Source organism: Dromiciops gliroides, chromosome 2 (assembly GCF_019393635.1).
Source record: "Dromiciops gliroides isolate mDroGli1 chromosome 2, mDroGli1.pri, whole genome shotgun sequence".
Classification (NCBI taxonomy): Eukaryota; Metazoa; Chordata; class Mammalia; order Microbiotheria; family Microbiotheriidae; genus Dromiciops; species Dromiciops gliroides.
The window spans coordinates 193,375,326-193,389,075 of NC_057862.1; the positions used below are offsets into that span (position 1 = coordinate 193,375,326).

Below are 13,750 nucleotides of genomic sequence, written 5' to 3' on the forward strand. Positions count from 1 at the left end.
GCCAAAGCAAGTCTTTCACATTTGTGAGAAGTGACCATATCTCACCAAGGTACATCAGATAAATCTAGACTATTGAGGGCAGGTAACCATAGAGGATTCATCATAAGTCTAGAGCTGAAAAGAACCTCTGAGGCCCACGAGTGTAAAGACCCCCTTATTTTGTAGATATCATTCACTTCCTTTTAAAAATTTGGATCGTTTTCAATTAGCAAGCATTTATTTTCTCTCCCTTGCATTCCTACCCTCATATAAGAAGAAAAAGAAAACCTATGTAACAAAGATGCATAATCAAGCAAAGCAAATCCCTCATTGGTCATATCCAAAAGTGTCTCATCCTGCATCTTAAGACCATCACCTCTCTGGCAGGAGGTGAGTAGTAGCATGCTTCATCCTCAGGTCTCAGGATCTCTCATTGCATTGATCAGAGTTCTTGAGTGAGTTGGATTTATAATGATGGGACTTCTTCAGTCAGTCAACCAGAATTTATTAAGCACCTATTATTTGCCAAACACTGTGAGAAGTACTAGGGATACAAATAAAAAGCAAAAAGTAGTGTTTAGGGGCAGCTAGATGGCGCAGTGGTTAAAGCACCAGCCCTGGATTCAGGAGTACCTGAGTTCAAATCCGGCCTCCGACACTTGACACTTACTAGCTGTGTGACCCTGGGCAAGTCACTTAACCCCAATTGCCTCACTAAAAAAAAAAAAAAAAAAGTAGTGTTTACTCAGTTCTGAAACTCATGATGAAAAATGCTATACACCTCCAAAAAAATAACTGATGAACTCCAAGGGTGAATTGAAGTATAGTTTTCTCACTTTCTTTATTTTTCTTGCTTTTCTGTGGCTATGAGGCTATGTGACTTCTGTGGCAATGTGGCTAATATGGAAATATGTTTTGCATGATTTCACATGTATAATTGATATCACATTGCTTGCCTTCTCAGTGGGTGGGGGAGAGGAGGGAGGAAGGAAAAGAATTTGGAACTCAAAATTTTAGAAGTATAGATTGAAATTAAATAAATGAATGAATGAATGAATTTTTTTAAGAAAAAAGTTGTATGTACTCTCACAGACCTCAAGTTCTCATTAACCTGGCTATTGGGAGACCACAAATTAACTGTTTACTCACTAAATGACTTAGCTTTGACTTTCATATTTGGGCAATATCAGAATCTGATAACCAGTCTTTGACCTCTTAATCCAAACTTTCTCCCCTAAACTGAAAAGGATCTAAGTGTATGATAGTAAATATTTAACAACCAGCTCTCTAGAAAAAAAAAGTACATACAACATGCTTTTAAGTTTAATCTGCATTATTAACATTTTCTTCATTACTTTCTTAAGTTTAGACAATCAAAAAATGATAAATCAATCCCTGGTTTGTAGGATTTTCTGATTTCTAAAATGTAAATGCTCATATTGAAAATTTAACAATTAAGAGTCAGTTCAAACTGGCTCTAGCAGACTTCAGGATTTCTCCTTTCTCTGATTCCATTAACACTTGCTGTATATACTAATTATATGCTATTTAATATACACCACCTGCCTTATATCTTAGTTATGGGTTTACTTATTGTATTTCCAACTAGATTATAATCTTCTTCAGGGTGAGGACTATCTCCTATGCTTCTTTGTATCTCCAACATGCCCAGCATGGTTCTTTGCACATAATTGGCTTTAATAAGTATTTCTGTTAAACAAATGAATGAACTGCAGACAGACACATGAAAATATTCTAGACAGTGTCTCATGGTGTAAAATGCTAGGGTTAAATGTCTCTTAGATTGCAATCTTTGTTCAGTCATGTCCAACTCTTTGTGACCCCATGGACCACAGCACACCAATACTGTCCATGGAATTTTCTTGGCAAGGATACTGGAGTGGTTTGCCATTTCCTCCTTCAGTGAATTAAAGCAAATAGAAGTTAAGTGACTTTCCCAGGGTGACACAGCTAGTAAGTGTGTGAAGCCAGAGTTGAACTCAGGTCTTCATGACTGCAGGCCCAGAGCCCTATCCATTGAGCTACCTAGCTGCCTCACATAAATCCTAGGACAAGGAAAAACAAATATATCTGAGTCTGCTAAGTAATCATGCTTAGAAATAATTTAGGATTGCTGGACTAGGGGTGCTGCTCATCAAGGACTCTGAGGCTGATACTAACTTCTCTGGCTGTCCCTTATGCCTGGAACATTCTCCCTCCTCCTCCTCTCTGAATATTGACCTCCCTGGTTTCCTTTAAAGACCCATCTAAAACGCTATGTTCCAGAGGAGGCCTTCCTTAACCCCTTTTAATTCTAGTGCCTTCCCTCTTTTAATTATTTCCTACTTATCCTTGCTTTGTATACATTTGTCAACATGTTGTCTTTCCCCAGCTCCTTGAGGGAAGGGATTGTCTTTTGTCTCTTTTTGTATCCATAGGACTTAGGACAATGCCTGGCATATAGTAGGTACCTAATAAATATTGATTGATTGATTATTAATTGATTGATTAATATTTCCTTTCAGTTTTGGCGCTATGGAGACTGGGTGGATGTGGTTATTGACGACTGCCTCCCAACCTACAACAACCAGCTGGTCTTCACCAAATCGAACCATCGCAATGAATTTTGGAGTGCTCTGCTGGAGAAGGCCTATGCAAAGTAAGATGATGCTCTTGAATTCCTAGTACTAGAGAGAGGAGCTGGGTTGTAGAAACTGTTTTGAGCCCATGACACAGGTCTTTTTGGGGTGTGCATGTGTGTGTGTCAGAGAGAGAGAAGAGAGAGAGAGAGAGATAGAGAGAGAAGAAAGGAGGGAGATAATGCAAATATGAAATATTCAGAGAGGGCCATCATATAAGTGGTCAAGCTTCAAAGAAAAGAGAAAAATATAACTCCCTTCATTTGTGCAGAGGTGGGGGACTATGGATATCAAACACTGCATATACGATCAGACTTAGTTGTTGTGTTAGTTTTGCTGAACTGTTTTTTTCCTTAAAGCATTTCTTTTGTGGTTTTTTTTCACAACTATCTGGGATAGGGAGGGTAGAAGAATATATTTAGAAATAAAGGTGATTTAAAAACAAAAGCTATCAATAAAAACATCAATAAAAGTAAATTAAAAGTAAAGACTGTCCAGGCTGCAAGCAGCTCTGTTTTAAAAATTCTCTAATAGAAATAAAGACTTTACCTATTTACCCTGTGGATTCCCATAGCAATTTTTTTCCAGTTTTATGATGGTCCAGGCTTGGACCAATGGGAACTGTCTCTGGAGATCAGAAGCCAGAAGCCCACCTGGCTCTAGCTTGTGAACCAAGAGCTGGTTACCTCAGGTGAAGCATGTGGGACACGTTGCCCTAGAACATTGTGATTTGAAATTTTCCTTCATGTTTTTCCCAAGGCTACATGGCTCTTACGAAGCCCTGAAAGGTGGTAACACCACAGAAGCTATGGAGGACTTCACTGGAGGAGTGACAGAGTTCTTTGAGATCAAGGATGCTCCCAGAGACATGTACAAGATCATGAAGAAAGCTATTGAGAGGGGTTCCCTCATGGGCTGCTCCATTGATGTGAGTCCAGGGGTGTCCAGGTGGGCAAAGTATCATCCAAGCCCATTGGCAAATGGATAGCCATGTGATGCCTTCCCTCATGATAGCGTTAACAGTAAATTCAGAAATCACTTAACAAGGGAAGCGAGAACTATCCATGTTCGATGGAGAGCCACAAGATTCCTTATGACAGGGTCATTCTATTTGCAGCTTAGAATCTGGGCAGGTACACTCCTAACTTTGAGTGTAAGTGGGCTTCAGCCTAGAATTCTCGAGGTCTGAGTCTTTCATAACTGTTTTCCAGAATACCTACTTGCGGCGGATATAGAGTTGACCTCATAACGGGTAGTTCTCACGTTCTCATGGCAATATTAGCATGTATCTCCTGGGGGTTGGAGGGGGGAGCTTCCAGATCATTAGTTTGAGACTTTATTGTGGTGCTTCATACTATTACTATACCCAGGCTGTAGATCAATCTACCTCTTAATTACCTACCAGCGCTCAGGAATGGGGCAAATAGAGAGAAAGCAGGAGGGTCAGTGAAAAGACCGAATACTACTCTGTCTGAAGCCAACGACCTTAACTTTTTGTGTTGCAGACCCTTTGGCCCTTTGATGAGGCTTCTGATTCCCTTCTCAGAATAATGTCTTCAGATGCATAAAATACAAAGGATTACAAAGAAAGCCAATTCTATTGAAGCAGTGATCAAAATAGAAAACAAATCTGTGACATTAATATCTCTAATGGCAGGTCTAATAACTTCAGTAATTCCAAAGTAATTATGAGCATAAATGATATTTGGAGATATCTCCAATTAGCGTAATGTGATATTAAGATATCTGTGATTTCTATTGGTGACAGTCACCAGTACTGCTAATGCTACCATAGTATATTGCCTATATTCTATTGAAGGAAATGTCCAATTTCACTTAGAGGTCAGTGAAAATAAAGATGTAATATTTTTCCCATTCAAATCCTAGACCCCTTGAAATCAAACTCTTTGGGAGTTCATAGACCCCAAATTAAGAAGGAAGGAGGTGATACCTTTCTCTGCGTGGTATGCTCAAGACTTATTAGTTTCACCTCCCCTTCCCTTTTGAACAAAGGAATTCTGCCAAATTCCAGTCCCTTTCATAGCTCTTAAATATGCATTCTTCATAGTCACCATTGCTGGACTAATCATCCTTTTGTCTCTGATATTCACCTAAATGGGTACAGTTCAAATCTAGTGCCCCAAGTTTGGGGGAACCAATAAATGCAAAAGGCCCCATCCCATACCAAGGAAAAACAGGATTTTTCTCTTTACATTTTCTTCCTTTATTGCTTTATTTCCATCTTTTTCTCTTCCACTTAGAGCTTATATTTTCCTCTTTTTCTTTGGCTGTTTGCCTCTGTCCTAAATGAATTTCTCCTTTCCTTACTGCCCTTTTTCTTTCCCTCTCCTTCTCTCCCCCCAATCTTCTTTTACTGTCCTATTTCCCTCCTTTCCCTGTCCTCAGGATGGTACAAACATGACCTATGGGACTTCTCCTGGTTGTAGCATGGGGGAGCTGATTGCTAGGATGGTGAAGAATTTGGATAACTCCCAACTGAGGGATTCAGACCTAGATCCAAGAGGCACAGATGACAGGCCAACCCGGGTTTGTATGCCTGAAATGATGAGTAACCCCTTCTGCCTTGACAGTACTGACTTATTCTCATGTCTACATGATCCCTCTTGGTACCCAGCTCCCTGCCTTTTCTTTGCATGGTACTAACTGTGCAGACAACTGCCTTGGAGCCTTAGAATAGACTTAACCAGGAATGCCTTAGTCTGGGAGCCGGGATACCTGGGTTCTAATCCCAGCTGCCAATAACTAACAAACTATTGGTGCAGCTTTGGGCAAATCATTTCCTCTCTTTAGGTCTGGAAAAAAAAAAAGCTTCTAGGTCATTAGTTTGGAACTTTATTGTAGTATTTCACATTGTTATCTATACTAGATTATAGCCCATTTTACCTCTCAATTACCTACCAGTGCTCAAGGGTGGAACAAACAGAAAGTAGGAGGGGCAGGGAAAAGACAAAATACTATTCTGTCTCAATCAGATGTCATGGACCTTATTAGCGGAATAACATTTTAAAATATATAAGATAAAATACATAGGATTATCAAGGAAACCAATTATATTAAAATATAACAATTAGTGATATAGTAATATATCTGGACTATTATCTTCAGTCATTTCAAAGTAATGATGAACATAAGGTCCCTCCTTTCTTCAGAGAAAAGGCGGGCCTAGATGGAGAGACATGATGACAGGATGAAAAGTGTTACTCTGGAGTCAGGAAGACCAGGGTTCAATTCTTACACTGATACTTACTAAACTGTGTGACCTTGGGGTGAGTTACTTCCTGCCTTTGGGCCTTAGGTTCCTCCTTTCTATAGTAAAGAGATGGAACTAGAAGAGGGATGGGATTAGATGGAAAGGAAGCGGGAAAGAATGGAAAGAATGCCGGAGTTCAAGGGTTGAGTACTACTTCTGACACTTACTAGTGGTGTGGCAAATCACTCAACCTCTCTGAGACTATTCCCTTCTAAATTGGAATTATAATCATATAATTATAAATTGGAATTCCCTTATAAATAAGAAATTACTTCTTTTATAAGTTTGTAGTTAAGTTTTGATGTTTTGATATTTTTATTATTATAACATCATATAGAATATATTCTATTATAATATAAAATATTAAATCTGTTTTATATTATCATCTATTATATTTTTATTTCTTAAGATATTTTAAAATATTTAAATAGTAAATTAAGTATTGAAGAATATTATATATAAATATATTATTATTATCATCATATTCTCTCTATCCCTTCTGGAATATTCATGATTCCATGACATTTCTAAGGCTCTAAAGAAAGGCAGAGTGTCGTTACTTCCCCCCAGAAGAGTTTTTCTTTGGTGACCCTTTCAGATAGTGAATCCCAGAAAGTTTCAACATTATTTATAAAACAAGCACAATTACAAAGAGAGATTTTAGCCCTGGATTCGGGAGGTCCTGAGTTTGAATCCGGCCTCAGACACTTGACACGTACTAGCTATGTGACCTTGGGCAAGTCACTCAACCCTCATTGCCCATCAAAAAAAAAAAAAAGAATCCTTGAAAGAAAGAGATATTTTCATCTCTCTTCCTCACAGTGGGGATATCATAGAATTATCGATTTAGAGCTGGAAGGGAATACAGAGGCCTTATAGCCCAACCCTCTTACTTTATAGGAGAGGAAACTGAGACTCAGGGAGGTTAAAATCAGGAGAATTCAGTCTACTGCACTGTCTACAGATAGCACCTAGCTCCCAGGCTCTGCTCAAAGTTTACTGGTAAAACTACCATCTACTTCTGAACAATTAAATTCCATTTGCTTCAGCCTTTCACAGATGTGCCTCCTTTCTCATCCCATGAATTGGAGAAAGGAAAAAATGAGAGAACCTCTCATCTTCTCCATCTCCCCAAGGGGTCCAAGCCTTAGCATTTGTCTGTGGCCTGTGGGGACGGGAGCCATGAAAAGTATGGATCAGGGGAGGGCTCATGTTCAAGAAATACTGTGGGGGAAACTAGGTGGCGCAGTGGATAGAGCACCGGCCCTGGAGTCAGGAGGACCTGAATTCAAATATGGCCTCAGACACTTAACACTTACTAGCTGTGTGACCCTGGGCAAGTCTCTTAACCCCAATTGCCTGAAAGAAAGAAAGAAAGAAAGAAAGAAAGAAAGAAAGAAAGAAAGAAAGAAAGAAAGAAAGAAAGAAAGAAAGAAAGGAAGGAAGGAAGGAAGGAAGGAAGGAAGGAAGGAAGGAAGGAAGGAAGGAAGGAAGAAAGAAAGAAAGAAAGAAAGAAAGAAAGAAAGAAAGAAAGAAAGAAAGAAAGAAAGAAAGAAAGAAAGAAAGAAAGAAAGAAATACTGTGCTGATCCATATTTTTTCTGCTGCCGTTGCCATAGTCTTGCCCTGGGAGAGAGAGCCTTGGGACCAAAGAATCATAGATTTTGAACTGAAAGGCACCTCGGAGGTCATCTAATCCAACCCCTCATTTTACAAATGAGGAAACTGAGGCCCAGAGAAGTGAAATGATTTTCCCAAGGTCACACAGGTCATAAGCATCAAAAGGGGAATTGAAACCAAGGTTCTATGACTTTAGAGCCAGGGGTCTTCCCATCAGAATGAAGGAGCTGATTGATACTTGTGTTATCAGGAGACTAGGAAGGAGCTGGGATCATGGATGCTAAGAGAGCATCAGTGATTCGCTCACTGGGTTTTGTGTACAACTCTCCTTTATGTAATAAATGTAGCAGTGCCAGTCATGGCTCTTCCCCAGCATGACAGTGCATGATCTCCACCCTTCCTGGGGAAGGGCTCCTGGGATTCTTGCAACATTTCTTGGATCTGAGAGCTCTGGTGGGGCTGAAATGCTGACAAAGTCAGGCTGTGGGGAGGGGAGAGGATGGGGAAGGAGAGCAGCGCTTAGGCTGCTACTTTTATAATTACCCTGGAATGGTGAACCTGCTGCCCTGGGGGTGGAGAAGGAGGAACCAAGCCACCATCATTCTTCCTTTCTGACGAACAGTTACAATCACAAAATCTAGGAGTGGTTAGAGACCTCAGAAGCCACTTAGTCCAGACAGTACATGAACGACAATACCCACTACCATATCCTGGATAAGCAAGTTTTCTTACTTTGTTTAGCACAGTGCCTAGCACCCAGTAGACACACACACACACCCCTGTGATCTCATCGGTGTGGGGACTTCCCAGTGAGGAAATCCTCTCTGCCAATGCCACTCTGCCATTTCTTTCTCTAGCTTATTTTACAGATGAGAAAACTGAGGCAAATAGGGTTAAATGACTTGCCCAGGGTCACTCAGTTGATAAGTGTATGAGGTTAGATTTGAACTTGGGTCTTCCTGACACCAGGCCTGGCATTCTATTCACTATACCATTTAGCAGCCTATATGTGGTAGGCATATATGTATGTTTGTGTGTATATGTGTGTGTACATAAACATATATAGACATCTTAAATGAGCCAATTTCAGAAAAGGAAATTGAACTAGCTGTAAAGGAACTACCAAAGAAAAGCGCTCCTGGTCCGGGTCGATTCATAGACAAATTCTTTCTAACTTCTAAAGATCAATTAGTACCCATACTTCACAAATTATTCTCAAAAATAGAGAAAGAAAGCATCTTACCAGAATCATTTTATTAAAACAAATGTAGTACCAATAGCTCTTGGGCAGCAAGGTGGCGCAGTGGATAGAGCACTGGCCCTGAAGTTGGGAGGACTAAGTTCAAATCTCACCTCAGACACTTACTAGCTGTGTGACCTTGGGCAAGTCATTTAATCTCCATCTACCTCAGTTTCTTCAACTGTAAATGGGGACCATAGCATCTATCTCATATGGTTGCTGTATCAAGATATTTGTAAAGGTGTTTAGCCCAGTGCCTGCCACATGGTAGGCACTTAATCAATGCTTGTTCCCTTATCTCCTTTCATCCTCACCACGTGTCTGAGAGGTAGGTGCTATTATTAACTCCATTTTACAGAGCAGGAAACTAAGACAAAGAGAGGTTATAAGCTGGCCAGGGTCACACAGTTAATAAGTGTCTGAGAAAAGATTTGAACTTGGGTCTTCCTGATAGCAAAGCCAGTGCTCTATCTGCAACACCAATCAGTTGCCAGAATCCATGTGTCTTCTGCCAGGGCCCTCAATAAGAAGTTTAAGTCTTTGCTTAATTTTCCCTTTTTAGAAAAGACGAAATATTTAGACAGATCAGGGAAATGGTAATGGATAGATCATTGGCTTCAAAGTCAGAAAGTCCCACTTCTGACATCCTGGTTGTTGTTATTGTTTGTCCTTGATTCTCAAAGAAGACCATGACATCGGGAAGTGATGTCATGACTTGCACTGAATTGGTTTTAAGTGAGGGAGGGCTGTGCAAGGTCCCCAATCTCACTCTCTCCCCAAGAGCCATCTGAGCAAGATATACATCAGGATGACTGGAGATGGTCCCGAATGTTTAAGACATTTTGGGGTTAAGTGACTTGCCCAGAGTCACACAGCTAGTAAGTGTCTGAAGTGAGATTTGAACTCAGGTCCTCTTGACTCCAGAGCCAGTGCTCTATCTACTGTGCCATCTAGCTGCCCGTATCCTGGTTGTATGACCCTTGGCAAATCATAACCTCTCAGTGCCTTAGGCAACTAAAACTGTAATTTGCAAAAAAAAAAAAAATCAACCTACATAGGTAGAGGGAGTTTCTACCTCTGGGATACCCCTATACTGGTGAAATCACAAGTCCAGTCCCTTTCTCTATTCCCCTGTCCCAGGGGATAGGGAAATCTCAGAATAAAGGCCATGGAAGAAGTGGGATAGGTAAAGAGAAATAGTGCCTGGACACCCATAAGGGTTCTGCAGGTCCCCTCAAAAGAGTTCCTAGAGTCCAGACCTGAGGTCCTCCTGATGGGCTTGTTGTTCTTCCCTGTCTGGAGGGAGGCTGCTAACCCGTGGGTCAGGTGGGAGAAAGTATGTGAGAACTTCCTGGACAGCTCCTGATGTTGTCACTGACAGCCTGTCTGGTTTGACCTCCACAGACAATTGTTCCAGTGCAGTATGAGACCCGAATGGCCTGTGGGTTGGTAAAAGGTCATGCATATTCTGTCACTGGCCTAGAGGAGGTAAGTATAGAATAATGACAACAATGACAACTAACATTTCTATAGTACTTTAAGATTTGCTAAATCCTTTTCCATGCTGTTTCATCTGATCCTCACAACGATCCTATGAGGTAAGTGCTATTATTATCCCCATTTTACAGATGAGAAAACTGAGCTTGAAAAGGTACTTGCCTAGCATCACATAGCTATTAAGTGTCTGAGGCAGGATTTGAACTCAGGTCTTACTGACTCCAAGTCTAACACACCATCTACTGCTCCTGTTAACTACTAGCCCGCTATAGACTTCCAGTCAGTGCTGAGAAAAACTGGGGTTGGAAGGATAAGTACTGAGTCACCTTCCCACCAAAAATGTGAGATGAAAAGTCAGGACCAGAATTGCCTATGCCTGGGGTATCTGCAGAGGATGCTCAGTTGTCATGACAATGAGTTCCCCCTAAGGAATGGAGGCATTGTGGGGCAACTACTTTATGGAAGGGGAATCCAGCCTAGAAAGTTCACTTATAAATAAATTGTTTTACTGAATTTTATTTTATTTTTGAATTAATAAGTGGTTTCTTTTGGGGCAGCTAGGTGGCAACAGTGGGGTTAAGCACTGGCCCTAGATTCAGGAGGACCTTAGTTCAAATCCGGCCTCAGAGACTTAACACTTACTAGCTGTGTGACCCTGGGCAAGTCACTTAATCCTCATTGCCCGCTCCAAAAAATAAAATAAATAAAAAGAGTGTTTATTTTCTCCATCACACCAACTGGAAAGGAAAAGGATAAAAACCTGCAATAAATGTTCTACTTGAGCAAACACAGGATCCAATTCAACAAACAAATGTGCCATCTCCATCTTAAATATCCATCACTTCTTTGTCAAGAAGTGGATAGCATCATGGGGCAGCTAGGTGGTGCAATGGATAAAGCACCGGCCCTGGATTCAGGAGGACCTGAGTTCAAAATTTGGCCTTCATGACACTTGACACCTACTAGTTGTGTGACCCTGGCAAGTCACTTAATCCTCATTGCCCTAAAAACAAACAAACAAACAAAAAAAGAAGTGGATAGTCATAATTGATCACCAGTCCTTTGGAGATGTGCTTGTTCCTTCACACTGATCAGAATTCCCTCTTTTTCTTCTTTGTTTTTTAATTTTTTTGTGTGTATTTGTTTGTTGGAGGCAATGGGGGTTGTGACTTGTCCAGGGTCACACAGCTAGTAAAATGTCTGAGGTTCAAATTTGAACTCAGGTCCTCCTGAACTGCAGGGCCAGTGCTCTATCCACCATGCGACCTAGCTGATCAGGGTTCTTGAACCTTTCAAAGTAATTTGTCTTTATCATGTTATTGTTATTGTATAACTTGTTCTGATTCTGCTCACTTTGCTCTCCATTAGTTCATAATGTCTTACCAGGTTTCTCAGAAACCATCCATTTAAACCATTTCTTTACAGCATAATAATATTCCATTACATTCATATACTACAATTTATTTAAACCATTTCCAAGTTGATGGGCACCACCTAGCTCTTTGACACTGCAAAAAAGATCCCATAGGTACATATGTGTCCTTTTCCCTCTTTCTTTTCTTTGGGAGAAAGGTCTTAGAAAATTACTTTTAAGATACCACCTTCTACTCCTTTGCAGAGGTGAGGGATCCACAGGCATGGAAAATTGCATATATTGTCAGATTTTTTTCAATGTATTAATTGCATTTATTGATTTTTTTCTCTTCCTCTTTTTAAAAAAAATTTGTTATAAAGGATGGCTCTCTGGGGTGTGACAAATATAGTAGGAAATTTAGGCAACATGAAAGCAAAAGCTATCAATAAAAAAACTTATTTAGAAAAAAGAAATTGTGGGGGTGGAGAATTACTTCATATCAGATTGAAAAATGGTGACCTTCCTTCCCACACTCACAAAGCCACTGTTACTCTGTCAGCTTCCTTCCAAACCCTGATATCCTGAAGGAGAGTAATAATATCACACATTTATATACACTCTACTATTTGGTCCTACAGCTATTCTATGACGTAGATTGTACAAGTACTATCACACCCTGTTTTATGGATAAAGAAACCGGTTTAGAGGGGTTTGTGACTTGTTGAGGTTTCACCATTTACAAGTAAAAGAGCTGGGCCCAAACCCAGACGTTCTAACTCTAGACTGTCTTCTTGTCACCGGGTTACCTCAAAGGTTATAATTCAGGCCCATCTTCAATTTTTGTCTAGAGCACCTTAGGCAAGTACCATCCCGACTTTTGGGAGGGGCAGAAGGGCAAACTCCTTTCCAAACAGACGGTCAGATCTTGGGAGCTTGTTTCTTGCTTAGTGCCTGGTACCTCTTGGACACTTCATAAATTCAAGAAATTCTTTGATTGTTTCTTTGCCCAAGACAACATTCAAAGGAGAGAAGGTGAAGTTGGTGAGGCTGCGGAACCCCTGGGGTCAGGTGGAATGGAATGGCTCCTGGAGTGATGGGTAAGTAGACAGAGACTCCAAGAAGGGAGGGAGACTCCAGGGGCAGGTGGGGGTGGGGAACAGTTAATAAGATTTTATTAAGCACCTACTATGTGCCAAGCACTGTGCTAAGGGCTGGAGCACCAAAATGAAATAGTTACTTTCAGTCAGTCAATAATTATTTATTAAGCAACTACTATGTGCCAGGCAGGCACTGTGCTAAACACTTTACAAGTATAATCCCATAATAAAATTGAAAGTAAGAAAACTATAGAATTAACAAGTAAAACTAAGAGCTGCTTTTATGAAAAATCAATAAAATAGATAAACCTTTGGTTAATTTGATAAAGAGAGAAAGAAAACCAAATTACCAGTAATCAAAAATGAAAAAGGTGAATTCACCACCAATGGAGTGGAAATCAAAGCAATAATTAGGAGCTATTTTGTACCACTATATGCCAATAAATTTGACAATCTAAATGAAATGGATGAATATTTACAAAAATATAAACTGTCCAGATTAAGAGAAGAGGAAATAAAATCCTTAAATAAGCCCATTTTAGAAAAAGAAATTGAACAAGCCATCAATGAACTTCCTAAGAAAAAATCTCCAGGACCAGATGGGTTTACAAGTGAATTCTACCAAACATTTAAAGAGAACAATTAATGTCAAATACTATACAAATTATCTGGAAAAATAGGTGAAGAAGGAGTCCTACCAAATTCCTTTTATGACATAAATATGGTGTTGATACCTAAACAGAGAAAGAAAAATGTAGACCAATTTCCCTGATGAATATTGATGCAAAAATCTTAAATAAAATATTAGCAAGGAGATTACATCAATTCATCACTAGGATAATACACTATGACCAGGTGGGATTTATACCAGCAATGCAGGGCTGGTTCAAAATTAGGAAAACTATCAACATAATCAGCCACATCAATAACAAAACTAACCAAAATCATATGATTATCTACAAGTATAATCCCATTTAATCCTCACAAGAACACTGGGAGGGAGGTGCTATTATTATCCCCATTTTACAGTTGAGGAAACTGAGGCAGACTAGGG

General features: G+C 39.9%; 1 protein-coding gene across 1 annotated transcript in view; it reads left to right on the forward strand.

The window, feature by feature from the left end:
• The window catches only part of CAPN3 (calpain 3), a 73,692-nt gene that overhangs the window by 33,975 nt on the left and 25,967 nt on the right, over nucleotides 1-13,750 (forward strand). The window contains 5 exon segments of the mRNA XM_043987166.1: nucleotides 2,505-2,638; nucleotides 3,378-3,546; nucleotides 5,025-5,165; nucleotides 10,153-10,236; nucleotides 12,611-12,696. Coding sequence (XP_043843101.1) covers nucleotides 2,505-2,638; nucleotides 3,378-3,546; nucleotides 5,025-5,165; nucleotides 10,153-10,236; nucleotides 12,611-12,696 — 614 coding nt within the window.